This window comes from Mustelus asterias, chromosome 27 (assembly GCF_964213995.1).
Source record: "Mustelus asterias chromosome 27, sMusAst1.hap1.1, whole genome shotgun sequence".
In the NCBI taxonomy this organism is placed as follows: Eukaryota; Metazoa; Chordata; class Chondrichthyes; order Carcharhiniformes; family Triakidae; genus Mustelus; species Mustelus asterias.
In genome coordinates this window covers 16260640-16276113 of record NC_135827.1, presented here as the reverse complement: position 1 = coordinate 16276113, position 15474 = coordinate 16260640, and the positions used below count along the sequence as shown (strand labels likewise).

General features: G+C 47.8%; 1 protein-coding gene across 1 annotated transcript in view; it reads right to left on the bottom strand.

The window, feature by feature from the left end:
* Positions 1-4736: 4736 nt before the first annotated feature.
* The window catches only part of stt3a (STT3 oligosaccharyltransferase complex catalytic subunit A), a 73486-nt gene continuing 62748 nt past the window's right edge, over positions 4737-15474 (bottom strand). The window contains exons 15-18 of the mRNA XM_078198854.1: positions 15243-15345; positions 11644-11832; positions 9183-9298; positions 4737-5025 (exon numbers count right to left, since the gene is read on the bottom strand). Coding sequence (XP_078054980.1) covers positions 4987-5025; positions 9183-9298; positions 11644-11832; positions 15243-15345 — 447 coding nt within the window. The 3' untranslated portion in view covers positions 4737-4986. The remainder of the gene's footprint in view (positions 5026-9182; positions 9299-11643; positions 11833-15242; positions 15346-15474) is intronic.

The window sequence follows — 15474 nt, the reverse complement described above, 5'->3', positions numbered from 1 at the left end:
CTCGATCCCCTCCCCCCAACCTGTCTAGTCTAAACTCTCCCCAGTAGCCTTAGCCAACCTTCCCGCCAGGATATTGGTCCCCCTGGGATTCAAGTGCCACCCGTTTTGTGCGTACAGGTCACACCTGCCCCTAAAGAGGTCCCAATGGTCCAGGAACCTGAATCCCTGCCCCCTGCACCAGCCCCTCAGCCACACATTCATCCTCCACCTCACTCCATTCCTGCCCTCACCCTCCCGTGGCACAGGCAGCAATCCTGAGATTACTACCTTTGCTTTCCTCCTTCTCAGATGTCTCCCTAATTCCCTATACTCTCTTTTCATGACCCCTTCCCCCTTCCTTCCCACATCAGCGGTACCAATATGTACCGCTACCTCTGGCTCCTCTCCTTCCCCCCTCAGGATTTCCGGGAGTCGACCAGCGACATCCTGGATCCCGGCCCCAGGGAGGCAGACCACCATCCGAGACTCCCGCCTGCCTCCGCAAAAAAGCCTGTCCGACCCCCTTACTGTCGAGTCCCCGATTAACACTACCTTCCTCCTCTTTTCCTTGGCCCTCTGAGTGACAGGGCCGGACTCCACTCCGAGACACAGCCACTGCTGCTTCCCCCAGGCGGGCTGTCCCCCCCAGCAGTACTCAGGCAGGAGTACTTGTTGTGTAGGGGCACATCCACCGGGGTGCTCTCAATCACCTGAGCTTTACCCTTCCTGGCCATCACCCACTTGGCCTCCTCCCGTGGCCCTGGTGTGACCACCTGATGATAGCTCTTGTCTATCACCTCCTCATTCTCCCTCATCAGCCTAAGATCCTCGAGCTGCAGTTCCAGCTCCTTAACACGGCCCCTCAGGAACCGCAGCTCGACACATCCCTCACAGATGTGGATGTCCAGGAGGCCAGGTGCCTCCAGGACCTCCCACATCCTACACTGGGAACAACACACTGGCCTCACACTCATATTTGCCCCTTTATACCAAGGTACACAAGGTACCAAGGTCCCTCCTTTAGGGAAGGAAATCTGCCGTCCTTACCCGGTCTGGCCTACATGTGGCTCCAGAGCCACGGCAATGTGTTTGATTTGTAAATGCCCTCTGAAATGGCTAAGCGAGACACTCAGTTCAAGGCCGGTTAGGGACGGGCAACAAATGTTGGCTCAACCAGCGAAGCCCACATCCCCTGAATGAATAAAAAAATTCCTGATTGATAGCCAGCAAGGCTTTGCTGTAAATTGATTCTGAGGGTGTCACTGTTGCTGACAAACATCATCATTTATGGCCTGTCCCCTCGTTACTGACCACACAGAAGGGATTGGTTAGGACAAAAATATGTAGCTCGTTCATTAAGGATTTGTTAGCAGTATTATTGTTGGAGGACTCATACAAATGTCTGAGTTGGGAGCTTCCTCAGAACAAATCTGACGCCGATGTCCAAATCACATGATACATGATCACATCATTTCCCCTCTGGTGATGTACACAGAATACGGGGGCAATTCTCCCAGCCCACTGCGCTGCTCAGGTAGCCATGATGTGAAGGAGTGACACTCCAAAAGCTTGTGCTACCAAATAAACCTGTTGGACTTTAACCTTGGTGTTGTGAGACTTCTTACTGTGCCCGAGTAGCGCAGCTGGCCAGGAGACATCAGCAGCGGCCATTTTGTGGGATTCATGCTGGGCAGCAGGGTTCTGTGCATCTCCCAAGGTAAGTTTTGACGTCATCAGCTCCACACCGGAAATCGACGCAGAACTGATTATCATGTGGAAATGTCATGGAAGTTGACATTTCGATATGATTAGCAGACCTGGGACGGAATTCTCTGGGTCTGCTAGCACCCACCCCCGGCCAGGAGTGGTTCCCTCCAGCGGTGTTTACGACTGCTCCCCACTGACGGGGACCAGATGTCCTGACCCCTGCTGGAGGGAACAAAGGCTATTGAGGCCCCCTGGGAGGTCGGGAGCAAGGGGGGGGGGGGGGGGGGGGAAGGCCCTTGGACAGTGCCAAGGGGTGGGGTAATCGGGATCTTTGGGAGAGGGAGGAAGGACGGACGACGATCAGGGCTGGCCATCAGGCAGGGGTGGGCCCGGATTGTTGGAGGCGGGTCCGGATTGTCAGGAGGGAGAAGATCGGAGCTGGCCGGGGGTGTGGGGTGGGGGGCTTCAGGCTGGTCAGCGGGATCAGGGGAAGACAAGGCAAGGGAAACATCATAAATTGTAGTTAGAAGTATAGAGGAATAGAGGGTTTAAGTTTATTTATTAGTGTCACAAGCTTACATTCACACTGCAATGAAGTTACTGTGAAAATCCCCTAGTCGCCACACTCTGGTGCCTGTTCGGGAAATACTGAGGGAGAATTTAGCATGGCCAATCCACCTAACCAGCACGCCTATCAGACTGTGGGGGGAAACCGCAGCACCCTGAGGAAACCCACGCAGACACGGGGAGAACGTGCAGAATCCGCACAGTGACCCAAACCGGGAATCAAACCCGGGTCCCTGGTGCTGTGAGGCAGCAGTGCTAACCACTGTGCTGCCCTATTTATGGACCAAAAATCAGAAAGCTAGATTGCTTATTTTTTGGCCAGTGCACACACACGATGAACTGATTAGTCTTCCTCTGTGCTGCAAATTTGATACGTCAGTCAGGATTACAGTACAGACACTAGTTAACCAGTGTGATTTGGCAGCCATATTGTGCATGTGTGTTGTACACAGCACTGGCTCAACCAATGCTATTGTCCCATTACACCGCATGAAACTAGAGATATTTGAGGATATTTTGAATTCTGCATTAGGTGAGCAAATCAAACCACAGAACCTTTTACATGAAGTGAAGCAAACATATGCCCTCTGGATTGGGTTACAGGACAACACTAGAAAGAGTTGTTTCAAATTGACAAAACTTTGCAAATAATATGGCCTTGTTTCATTTCATTGTGTGATCCACATTAGAAATCTGGGACTGAATCTTGTGTTCTGGTGGTGGGTGAGGGAATGGGAGTGATTTCCTCTGGAGTGCCAGGATAGCTGACCATGCACAACCATGTGTCATTATGGAGATGATGTGGAGATGATTTCCACTCCGAAAGCTAATGGTATTTGCTACCAAATAAATCTGTTGGACTTAAACCTGGTGTTGTTAAAACTCTTACTCATTCTAGAGATACAGAGCAGAGCGCACTAGCTGTGTGACGGGTGAAGATTCACTCCTCTTGTTCTTGGATTCACCTTCTTTGACACCCTCGGAAGGGTGTTGAATAATTGTCGATGTTGGCAGCTGAAAGCATCCTGCTCGGTGGTAGCAGAATAGCCAGGTAACTGCTCCAGATCCCCCAGTTCTCACTTCTCCTCCACCCCCCACCCCCGCTGCTCCTCCAATCATAGGCACAATCTCTGGAGGAGTAGGAAGAAAGGGAAAGCTGGAGGGAGAGAGCACAGTACTGGCCAGAGTTGGTGGCAATGGTTGGGATGAGGGAAGAGGGGGGTGAGGGAATGGAAGAGGGGGACCGGGGGGGGGGTGGGGTGGGCGAGGGAAGAAGGGGACCGGGGGGGGGGGGGGGGGGGGGGGGTGGGCCGAGGGGGGGCCGAGGGAAGAGGGGGGGGCCGAGGGAAGAGGGGGGGCGACGGAAGAGGGGGGCGACGGAAGAGGGGGGTGACGGAAGAGGGAAGAAGGGGCTGCGGGGTGAGGGGAGGGAAAGAGGGCATTGAGGAGAGAGCTGTTAGGGAGGAGGGGGGGGGGGTAATGAAAGGAGAATATAAAGGGGAGGCGAGAGAGAAACCACAAGTACATCTGCAGCTATGCTAGTTGTAAAGGTTCAAATCTCTTTATCCAACAGGAAATTGAAGTCTTAGCTTGAACTGAAAGCTTCTCCCCGAAGTTAATCCACGGATTCTGCTCGTAATGAACGGGAAACTGATTTCATTTGCAAACATTAAACATTTCCTGTCATAAAACAGAAGTTTAAAAGTAGATTAAAGAATGACTCAATGTAATTGCATTTCTCCATTTATAGCAGTGAGTCACCTCCCGGGGGGCCCAGCCTCAATCTCTGGTCAAGGCAGCCAGCTGAGAGGTGGGTGGTTTTCACTGTGTCCCCCCCCACGCCTGGGGCTAGCAGAGTCGAGGATTGATCGAATAGAATGATGCAAACAGAAGGATGCCATTGTGGCCACTGTGCTTGTGACAGTTCTATAATACTGGATCTTGCTGGCGGATTCAGTGAACCTCACCCTCCCTGTGGCGGCAGGGGAGGGGGAAAGAGGGCGGCGGGGGATGAGGTGACAGGGGAGGGGGTGGAGGGGGAAAGAGAGGGTGTTAAGGAGAGGGATGTTAGGAGGGGATAGGTAGCGGGGTGGGGGAAGAAGGGGCGGGAGGGGGAAATGAGATAGGAATAGAGAGGGGGCCCACTGTGCCTGTGACAGTTCTATAGTCGTGGATCTCATTGACTGATTCAGTGACTCCTCCCCTCCCCGCCATGTGAAGACGGGATTAACATAGCCGTGATGCCCTCCATGGCCAAATAGGTTGTGGTCATTCACTGAATGCGTATGAAAACAGACCATGTGAGCGCAGATAAGACAAATTAAGTTAAGCCAGCGAATTAGAAAGTTAGGGAGGAGGAGGCTTGAGGATATTTGGACAGCAGGAGGACATTTGAATCCACACTCGTCAGAACCAAACTTCATACAGCGTATCGCAACGACCTTGGAAAGAGAATCACACCAGTCCACATCACCCCGCAGGTGTCCATTTGAACCCTTTATTTGACCAGGGTAGAACATTAAGCCCAGCATAATAATGTTTTGGTCACTTGCCATGAATCATTCACCAATCAATTGGACATTTCAGACAGATTGCCGCAGATAGGTCGCAACATGTAAACAAACTCTGAGATCTTCCTTTATTCCCAAACTAGTGTATATAAAAAAAATACAGCTCTTCTTCACAGGACAAGGCCTCAGTGCTGATATCGATCGTAGCTGTTGTATGGTCTCCTTACGTTCTTGAGAGCCCTCGGTTATCCAGATCTTTCACCTGTGGAGAGGCAGCAGAACGTGATAAAGAGTTCTGGACATTAAATCTTTGACTTTTTAAAAAAAAAACCAGCCCAGTTCCACCGCTGCACCACAAGAAGATGAACTGAAGCAATCTCAAATACTGAACTGGACAAGTAACTCAGGAGAGGTAGGGACGCAGCCCGTCATCAAGCCTTCTCACAACCTTTCCAGGAGAAATCTCTCCTCATCTCAATGCTAAACATTCAGCCCCTTCCCCCCCGAGACTGTGCCCCAAGATTTCACTGCCCAGAGAGCAACCCTCTCACAGTGTCTGTCTCTCTCAATGTGATCAACTCTCATTCTGTTCAGGAAGACCTCAACTATGGCACAGTGGTTAGCACTGCTGCCTCACAGCAGTGACCCGGGTTCAATCCCAGCCTCAGGTGACTGTAGAAACATAGAAAAACTACAGCACAAAACAGGCCCTTCGGCCCCACAAGTTGTGCCGAACATATCCCTACCTTCTAGACCTACCTATAACCCTCCATCCTATTAAGCTCCATGTACTCATCCAGGAGTCTCTTAAAAGACCCTATTGAATTTGCCTCCACCACCACTGACGGCAGCCGATTCCACTCGCCCACCACCCTGTGTGAAAAACTTCCCCCTAACATTTCCCCTGTACCTACCCCCCAGCACCTTAAACCTGTGTACTCTCGTAGCAGCCATTTCCACCCTGGGAAAAAGCCTCTGAGAGTCCACCCGATCTATGCCTCTCAACATCTTACATACTTCTATTAGGTCTCCTCTCATCCTACGTCTCTCCAAGGAGAAAAGACAGAGCTCCCTCAGCCTATCCTCATAAGGCATGCCACTCAATCCAGGCAACATCCTTGTAAATCTCCTCTGCACCCTTTCAATCTTTTCCACATCCTTCCTGTAATGAGGCGACCAGAACTGAGCACAGTAGAGTTTGCACGTTCTCCCCGTGTCTGCGTGGGTTTCCTCCGGGTGCTCCGGTTTCCTCCCACAGTCCAAAGGTGTGCGGGTTAGGTTGACTGGGCCTTGTTAAATTGCTCCTTAGTGTCGGAGTAAATATGTGGCGTTACGGGGATAGGGCCTGGGTGGGATTGTTGTCGGTACAGGCTTGATGGGCCGAATGGCCTCCTTCTGCACTGCAGGGATTCTACGATTCTAAAGTTGGGTTCGTGTTTCTGAAAGTTGTGACTAAAGTGAAACAAGTGGCTGTCTCACCGGAGTCAATGTTAAAGCCGGTGTGAGCTTTCTATAGACATTTCTAACCTGGAAAAACTGATGTAAAATTTGAAATACACACTACACAGTGAAGTACTGTGCATCTATGGCTGAAACAACTTGCAAAATTAGAGATATTATTAAATATAAAAGAAATATAACACACAAAACAACACTTAGAAAATGTGTTCACCGACTGTACAGCATTTTAGATTGAGCAGGCTCCATCCAGTGGCAGAAGCTGGTCAGTACAGGTGGCTGTCTCAGCTCCACCTGCACCAACCAATCTCTGCAACTAGATGGAGCCCTTCAGTGCAAGTTTTAAAGTTATTAGTGTCACAAGCAGGCTTACATTAACACTGCAATTAAGTTACTGTGAAAATCCCCTCGTCGCCACACTCAAATTAGCATCTCAAAAGGGACCGTTCGCTCTGTGACACCCTGGTCCTCTCCTCTACCACCCTCAACACCTCACCTGCTTCCCACAGCACCCACCCCAGGAGGTGTAAACCCCTTTATTTCCTCCTCCGTCACCAGCCAAGGTCCCAGACACTCCTTCCAGATGAAGCAGTGATTTACTTGTACTTATCCCCATTTCGTCAATGCAGTCGCTGCCAGGAAGGGGTCTCTTCTGCACTGGGGGAGACCTAACATAAACTTTGCGGAACACATTCGCTCGGTCTGCAAGTATGGCTCTGACCTTCTGGTCACTTGCTGTTTCAATTCACCACCTTGCTCATATTTCTATCCTTTGCCTGCTGTAATGTTCTAGAGAAACCCATTGCAAGCTGGGGGAACAGCACCTCATCTTCTGAATAGGAATTCAACAGCCCCTAATGATTCCAAGGAGGAATTCAGGAGAAACTTTACCCAGAAAGCAGAACTTGTTACAAACGGCCAGGTGAATAGTATTTAAGTGGGAGCTCGGTAATTCATAGAATCCCTACAGTGCAGAAGGAGGCCATTTGGCCCATCTAGTCTGCACTAACCATAATTCCACCCAGGCCCTATCCCCGTAACCCCACGTATTCACCCTACTAGTGGCAATTTAGCGTGGCCAATCAACCTAATGAGGGGAAAGGAATAAGACACGTTGAAAGGATAAGAGAAGGCTCTCACTGGATGAGAGAAGGCTCTCACTGAGCACAAATGCTGGCGTTGACCTGTTGGACATAATCTCCTGATTCTGTGCTCTGAATTTATTTATAATTATCTTTTCATCCATCCAAGGTTGGGTGGTGCTTGAGGAGGAAATTCTGAGCTGCATAACACTAGGCATGAAGTACTCAACGTTTGTGGGTGGTGACAGTGATGGAAGCAGCTTGAAATATTAGAGGCAGTAATTTACAACGTTACAGTACACTACTCAATATTAATTCTTCCACTGAATGATTCCAATCTCCAAGTATTCAACTAGACTCAAGGACATGGGACTGCTTGAAATCAAAACTGAAAATGCGGGGGGCTAGTGTCCATATGGATAGTTTAACAGATTGGGGAGGCCTAGAGGGCACAAATCGAGTGCGTGTGGAAACAGACTGGATGCTCGGTGGTTCTTCTCTCAAGGTGTAGCGAGTCTCGAATGCAGCGCTGACGGGTTTGGTGCATACTGATTCTTTGCCTTCGAGAGCGAGATGGACTGGTTTCTGACTGGGGCAGAAATCGTATCATATAAAAGACAAGTGTCTTTGTTGATGATACTTGGTCAACGGGATTACCCTAAGGGGTCAGAGAGGAATTTTCCAGAATACGCCCTTGTAAAGGGTTAGGGTTTCTGCCTCTCCGGAGATGGAAGTGTGGGGAGGGAGCAAAAACTTTATCGGGGCGGCACAGTGGGTTAGCACTGCTGCCTCTCAGCGCCAGGGAGCCGGGTTCAATTCCGGCCTCGGGTCACTGTCTGTGTGGAGTTTTCACATTCTCCCCATGTCTGCGTGGGTTTCCTCCGGGTGCTCCGGTTTCCTCCCACAGTCCAAAGATGTGCGGGTTAGGTTGATTGGCCGTGCTAAATTGCCCCTTAGTGTCAGGAAGATTAGCAGGGTCAATGAGGCTTACAGGAATAGGGCCTGGGTGGGATTGTTGTTGGTGCAAACTAGTTGGGCCAAATGGTCTCCTTCTGTACTATACGGATTCTATGAATGAAGCTCCCTCCAGCCACCATGAACCAGCTGCTCTTCTGCCTGCCAACTCAATGTCTGTACGCATAAACCCAGCAACAAGAGAACCCAGATATGGACAACAGGATCACTGCACCCCACCTCTACAATACCTGGGTAAAATATGTGTATAATTGAAAGTATTTATTGTGATCTATTTGGCAACACCTACACCAGACTGAAGGCACTGCCCTCAGTCAACCACATCATCACTGGGTGATATCGATTTGCTTGATTCACAAACATTGGACTGTTTACAGCTATAATAAAAAGCTGACACCAGACAGCTTTTTGAGGATTAACCCTTACAACAAGGTACTCAGCCAGGAGACAAGTACAAAGATATCAGCAACCCACAAATGTTTGTGCATGCTGAATTAGAAAAGCAATCTTCCCGTACAAAATCAAACCGGATTATACTCGCACAGGGACCAATTGTACTGCGCTCACTCTCACTCATCGCTTTCAGCAAGCCTCGTAACTGTGGATGACACTACACCCAACTCGTTCGCTTTCGACAATCCACCTACACAAACTCCCCTGCAGGAGTTGCTGAGCAGCTACGATGAGGAGAAACTCTGGAAGATTTTACACATCCACACTCAGGAGATTACAGTCCAGAGTGTCTTCGCCCACTTGGCTGTTGCAACACTCTTTATTTTACCACGGAGGCCAAAACCTACGGCTCACAAACTGAAACCCCCAGAATGATCAGTGAGGTCACTTTGTAACAGTGAGCCATGGCACCCTGACGGTAGTGCACTGCACTGCTGTTTGCAGCACTTACCTTGTATATACGGACCAGCCAGTGCTCGGTGGTGTAAGCTTCTTCTAGCACATCAAGCTCAAAGTCTTTGTTCCCAATCTCAGCATTCCTTACTCTGTCATATCCAGGCGGGCGTTCTGTGGGGAAAGATGATGGCACCGTTAACATGTCCAATTAATATAGTCGTCAACTCATTCCTTAGTTAAGACTCTGTGCAATGCTTGTCCCAACTTAGCATCTCAGAGCACAGAGCAACTCATATAATGTGTAACCAAAACATCAGAACGATGCAGCTTTGGGGTTGTGTGTGTGGGGATGTGAGGCAAAAAGGAGGGCTCTTCTGAGGGGTGACTTTGGGCACATTGAGGTAACATTTATAGCTAAACAGTCTATCTTACCTGGACATGGTACGGTTGTGTTAAGCAGTTTGACATTGCCTATTATCTGTATCTGATATTGCTGTTCTTAACCTCATTGAACCCCAGTCTCTCTGCATTCAGTCTGTGCAATATCACACCAGAAATCCTTGGTCTGGGCGAAAAGTGAAGAAATATTTAATTCCCAAACTGACAGATGAGGTTTCATCCTGACAGTCTTTACGTATCACTTTAAAGTTACAGCAATCTTAAAAGTAGGATGAAAGCAATTGTTGGGAGGCAGTAATGACTGCCTCCAGATGATGATTTGCCTGGGACTCCAATGAACTTTGATTCAAACTTGATATTCTTCGAAGGGGAGGGTGCATTTTTTACACTTTACAGCTGCCGGCGATTAAAGCTGGAAGACAACATTCATTCTGAAAGCACCATCTCGGTGATCTGAGTGAACTTGAAACTCAAGATGCAGTTTAGGTTCAGTCCCATTCCTCTTCAATTCCATGCTATAACTCACTGCCCGTTCGCTGAGTAATGGAGGAATCTGGAGCCAGTCTTTCCTTAGTATAGGTTTATTCACAAAATCCAGAGAACACAGGCGCAAACTGCCTTCTCCTCCCTCACACAGACACAGATTCCCCTCTTCTCCCCCGCACAAGTGGAAACCCGTTCTTGTATATACTTTAGAATAATGTCCCAAGCTTTCCCCCATTAGTAACAGCTGCTCTCACTTACAACTCAAGCATGCATTTCATTGACAGGGTTGCAACATTAACATTCTGAAGTCCATGCTCCCTATTATTAACAGCGGGTTTCAGGCTTATAGCCAAGTCCATTGGCTGCTTTCACCTCAATACATATCACGATGAGTCGAGTGCTTACCTGGGAGGGAACAGCTGAATTTTCAACCCTGTGCTGGACCTGTTCAGTTTAAAAGCCCAGTGTGGGTGTGAATCGCACCTTTCTATATCTTTTGGAATACATTTAGAATTCTGTTTTAGCACATTAAGGATATAAATTCCTCACATCTATATGTGCTTGCAAAATGGTCTTAAGTGGAGATCAGCAATGGGTAACCCATTTTAGAATGTGCCAGCTTAAAGAATTTGATATCTACATTGTGCCTGCTTGCTCCATTATCCAACCATTCTCAACACTGATACTAAATGATTGGTGCTCAATGCAGAGTCTGAATCAGATGTCAAAGCATTGACTCTCTGGTGAAAAAACAAGACTGCTTCCTCCTTGTTGGGTGTCTCACTCCGGTTTGACGATGTGGATCAGTTAGCAGCTCTCCTGCCTCCCAGTCAAAGTTAAATGTTCATTCAACAGACTTCAGCACACATTTCTAAGTCGATATTACAGTGCAGCATTGAGGGAGTGCTGCACTGTTGGAAGTGAAGTCTTTAGTACAGGATATTAAATCAAGACCCTGTCTGGCCTCTCGGGGGGGATGTAAAAAGATTCCACATCATGATGTTGACGCAGCCACAAATTCACCAATGTCCAAGCCAATATTTATCCCTCAACCGACATCACTACAACAGATAATCTGGTCGTTACCTGACTGCCATTTGCGGGATCTTGCTGTGCGTAAACTGGTTGCTGTATTCTGACATCCCAATAGTGACTACACTCAACCAGCATTTTAATGGGTGTATAGATGTCGGGGATGCAAGGAACCATACAAACACAGGTGATTCTTCCTCGCGAGATGGAGTCGAGGCCTTTACTCTCAATTCTGGCTGTGATTCCAATATGATTGCAATGTTGTGTTTTATTATCCATTCAAGGGACGTGGGCTTTGCTGGCTGGGCCAGCATTTATTGCCCATCCCTAATTGCCCTCGAGAAGGTGATGGTGAGCTGTCTGCTTGAAACCGCTGCAGTCCAGGTGGTGTAGGTACACCCACAATGCTGTGAGAGAGAGAATTCCAGGATTTTATTCCAGTGCAGTGAAGGAACAGCTGATATATTTCCAAGTCAATCAGGATTGAGAGTGGCTTTGAGGGAAGCCTGCAGATGGTGGTATAAAGAGTAAACTCTGCACTGATGCTACAGCTAACCCATGTCAACACACAGTAAAGGACAGGCATCTTTGGCACTTACTTGCTTCGGTGTAGACTTGGCCAAAGCGATAGTAACACATTTTGTACATCATACAGTTGAGCAGGACAGGGGAGCCCTCCCTGTCGACACGGAACTCTCCTGTTGGGGTGTAGTAATCATGCTCCTTGATGTGTCTGCCCGTGTCCGTGCTTCCCCCGATTCTCACCATCCACAAGAACTTGTTTATATCTAAAAGGGAAAAGAAAAATAAATGGAAATGAAGAAGTTTAAACATAAAAGGACTCATAGAAATCATAGAAACCCTACAGTGCAGAAGGAGGCCATTCGGCCCATCGAGTCTGCACCGACCACAATCCCACCCAGGCCCTATCCCCACATATTTACCCGCTAATCCCTCTAACTTACACATCTCAGGACTCTAAGGGGCAATTTCTAACCTGGCCAATCAACCTAACCCGCACATCTTTGGACTGTGGGAGGAAATCGGAGCACCCAGAGGAAACCCACGCAGACACGGGGAGAATGTGCAAACTCCACACAGACAGTGACCCGAGCCGGGAATTGAACCCGGGACCCTGGAGCTGTGAAGCAGCAGTGCTAACCACTGTGCTACCGTGCCGCCCTATTCTGTTCTGCATCATGTCAGGTCCCTCGAATCACACAGCTAACCAGAAAAATGGAAATGCAGCAGTGCTTTGAAGCGAGCTTGGAATCCATATATTTATAACTCGGATGTTTCAACTTCTTCTGTCGATGCCTGGATTGGGCAAAATGAAAAGCTACATAAAAGCCAGGTGGCAGCATTTATTCTTCACTTCCTTCTTTTCCCAGCATGACACAGGCTGCAGACAAGTGGGAGACATTTGACTTTCTGGACATGTCGACCAAGACTATAAGAATTACAATGGATTTGAAAATGTTATCCATTTGGAATTTAAAATGCTGGTGAGGAATCAAGGGTCTATTACTAAAGAACAAAGAGCAAAGAAAATTACAGCACAGGAACAGGCCCATCGGCCCTCCAAGCCTGCACCGACCATGTTGCCCGTCTGAACTAAAACCCCCTAATCTTCCAGGGACCATAGATCTCTATTCCCTCCTATTCATGTATTTGTCCAGATGCCCCTTAAAAGTCAATATCGTATCTGCTTCCACCACCCTCTGTGTAAAAAAACCTGCCTCGTACATCTCCTTTAAACCTCGCCCTTCACACCTTAAACCTCTGCCTCCTAATAATTGATTCTTCCACCCTGGGAAAAAGCTTCTGACTACCCACTCTGCCGACCAATCCCCTTTTCTTGATTGTTATTAAGGGGCAGAAGTAACAAGAGCTACGGCTTGACAAAGAGAAAACTCAACAAACACTTGAAAAGGTCGAATATAGTATTATGGGGAAAGGATTAGAACAAGAGGCTCCAGGTCGGGGGGACTAGCACTGGCACAATGTTCAAACGGCCCCCTTTTCAGCTCCTTTGGTATTGATCCAGCGTCAAATGGCGTTTCCATGTAATAATGCACTTATAAATCCAGATTTTTAATTTTTTTAACTCGTGCTATAACGTCAACCTTCTGAAACAAGAATGTTATTATGCACTTAAACAGCACAAGAGATTAATTCACTCTCCTGTGCAATGTTGAGCTATACTGGAACATGCATTTGCCTACAAAATAGTGAGTACATTCCAAATGCAATTCAGTAGCTTGGGACCTCCCAAGTTGAGGTACCAACAAAAGTTACTTTACATTTCAGGTTCCTTCCTCCTTTTTTAAATGGTAAAAAAATTGCAGCATGCTGCTGTGCAGAGGGACCTGGGTGTGCTGGTGCAGGAATCTCAAGGAGTTGGTTTGCAGGTGCAGCAGCTAATTAAGGCGGCAAATGGAATTTTGTCCTTCATTGCTAGAGGGATGGAGTTTAAAAACAGCGAGATTATGTTGCAGCTGTATAAGGTGCTGGTGAGGCCACACCTGGAGTACTGTGTACAGTTTTGGTCTCCTTACTTGAGAAAGGATATACTGGCACTGGAGGGGGTGCAGAGGAGATTCACTAGGTTGATTCCAGAGTTGAGAGGGTTGGCTTATGAGGAGAGACTGAGTAGACTGGGGCTATACTCATTGGAATTCAGAAGAATGAGAGGAGATCTTATAGAAACATATAAGATTATGAAGGGAATAGATATGATAGAAGCAGGGAAGTTGTTTCCACTGGCGGGTGAAACTAGAACTAGGGGGCATAGCCTCAAAATAAGGGGAAGCAGATTTAGGACTGAGTTGAGGAGGAACTTCTTCACACAAAGGGTTGTGAATCTGTGGAATTCCCTGCCCAGTGAAGCAGTTGAGGCTACCTCATTGAATGTTTTTAAGGCAAGAATAGATACATTTTTGAACAGTAAAGGAATTAAGGGTTATGGTGAGCGGGCGGGTAAGTGGAGCTCAGTCCACGAAAAGATCAGCCATGATCTTATTGAATGGCGGAGCAGGCTCGAAGGGCCAGATGGCCTACTCCTGCTCCTAGTTCTTATGTTCTATTCAGTCAGGGATGCTCTCACATTCCTTCTGCAACCTGTGCTGAGTCCATTAACTTTAACCTGATCAATCATTGGGCATTGCAATTGACTACATTATTGCTGCAGATACAAGTAGCCAATTCCCTATTCAACTGATCTTCCTGGAATATGGACATCAAGTAAGGATGGGACTACTATATCCCCCTTTGGTCAGAATGTCTGCCAAAGCTCACTACCTGGCTTAATATAAAAAGAACAGTCATTGGAGAAAAGGTAACGAGGGTTCAGAACTCCCAGAAAACCGCATGTCAACTGCACTGAAACATCAGCTATAATTTTGAAGAGGGGACCCCCCCCGCCCCCACCAAATTCCCCCAAGCAGCTTGGGCCTATACCCTTTAGAGTTAAAAAGAACGAGATGATCTTATTGAAATATAAGGTTCTGAGGGGGGTTGGCAAGGGTTTTAAAGTTAAAAGTTTATTTATTAGTCACAAGTAAGGCTTACATTAACGCTGCAATGAAGTTACTGTGAAATTCCCCTAGTTGCCACATTCTGGCACCTTTTCGGGTCAATGCACCTAATCAGCACATCTTTCAGACTGTGGGAGGAAACCGAAACACCCGGAGGAAACCCACACAGACACGGGGAGAATGTGCAAATTCCACACAGACAGTTTCCCAAGCTGGGAATCGAACCTGGGTCCCTGGCGCTGTGAGGCAGCAGTGCTAGTCACTGTGCCACCGTGAATGCAGAGATGATTCCTCATGGTACAATCTAGAACCAGAGGGCACATATTCAAATCAGTCGGAGATGAGGAGGAATTTCTTCGCTTTAGGGTCATCAGTTTTTGGAATTGTTTAACTGAGAGAGCAGTGGAAGCTAGATTACTGAATATATTCAAGAGTTAGACAGACTTTTGATCTATCAGGGAGTCAAGAATGATGTGAGGCAGGCAGGAAAGTGGAGATAAGACCACATATCAGATCAGCCACATCTTACTGAATGGACAGGCACAGGGCGCCAGATAGCCCACTCTTGCTATTCATGTTCTTATGTTTTCAAAGTGTGAAGTTGGCATCAGTGTAATTATTTAAGCGTCTAATCATGGACTGGAGAAACCCAGATATCTTACCGTCAGAGGAATATCCTGTGAGACCTCCAAAAATGACCAGTACGTAGCTAACATCCAGCTCCCTCATGATCTCATAGGCCTTTTCCTCTGGAGAAGCCATTGCCTAGTGGTGGATAAATATACCCAGTGTTAATGACATTTGGATGCAACATCAATAACGTTTTCACTCATTCTGTCTGCCCTTGTCCACGCTTCTACAGCTGGTGTGTGAGTAAGTACACCTTCTAATAGC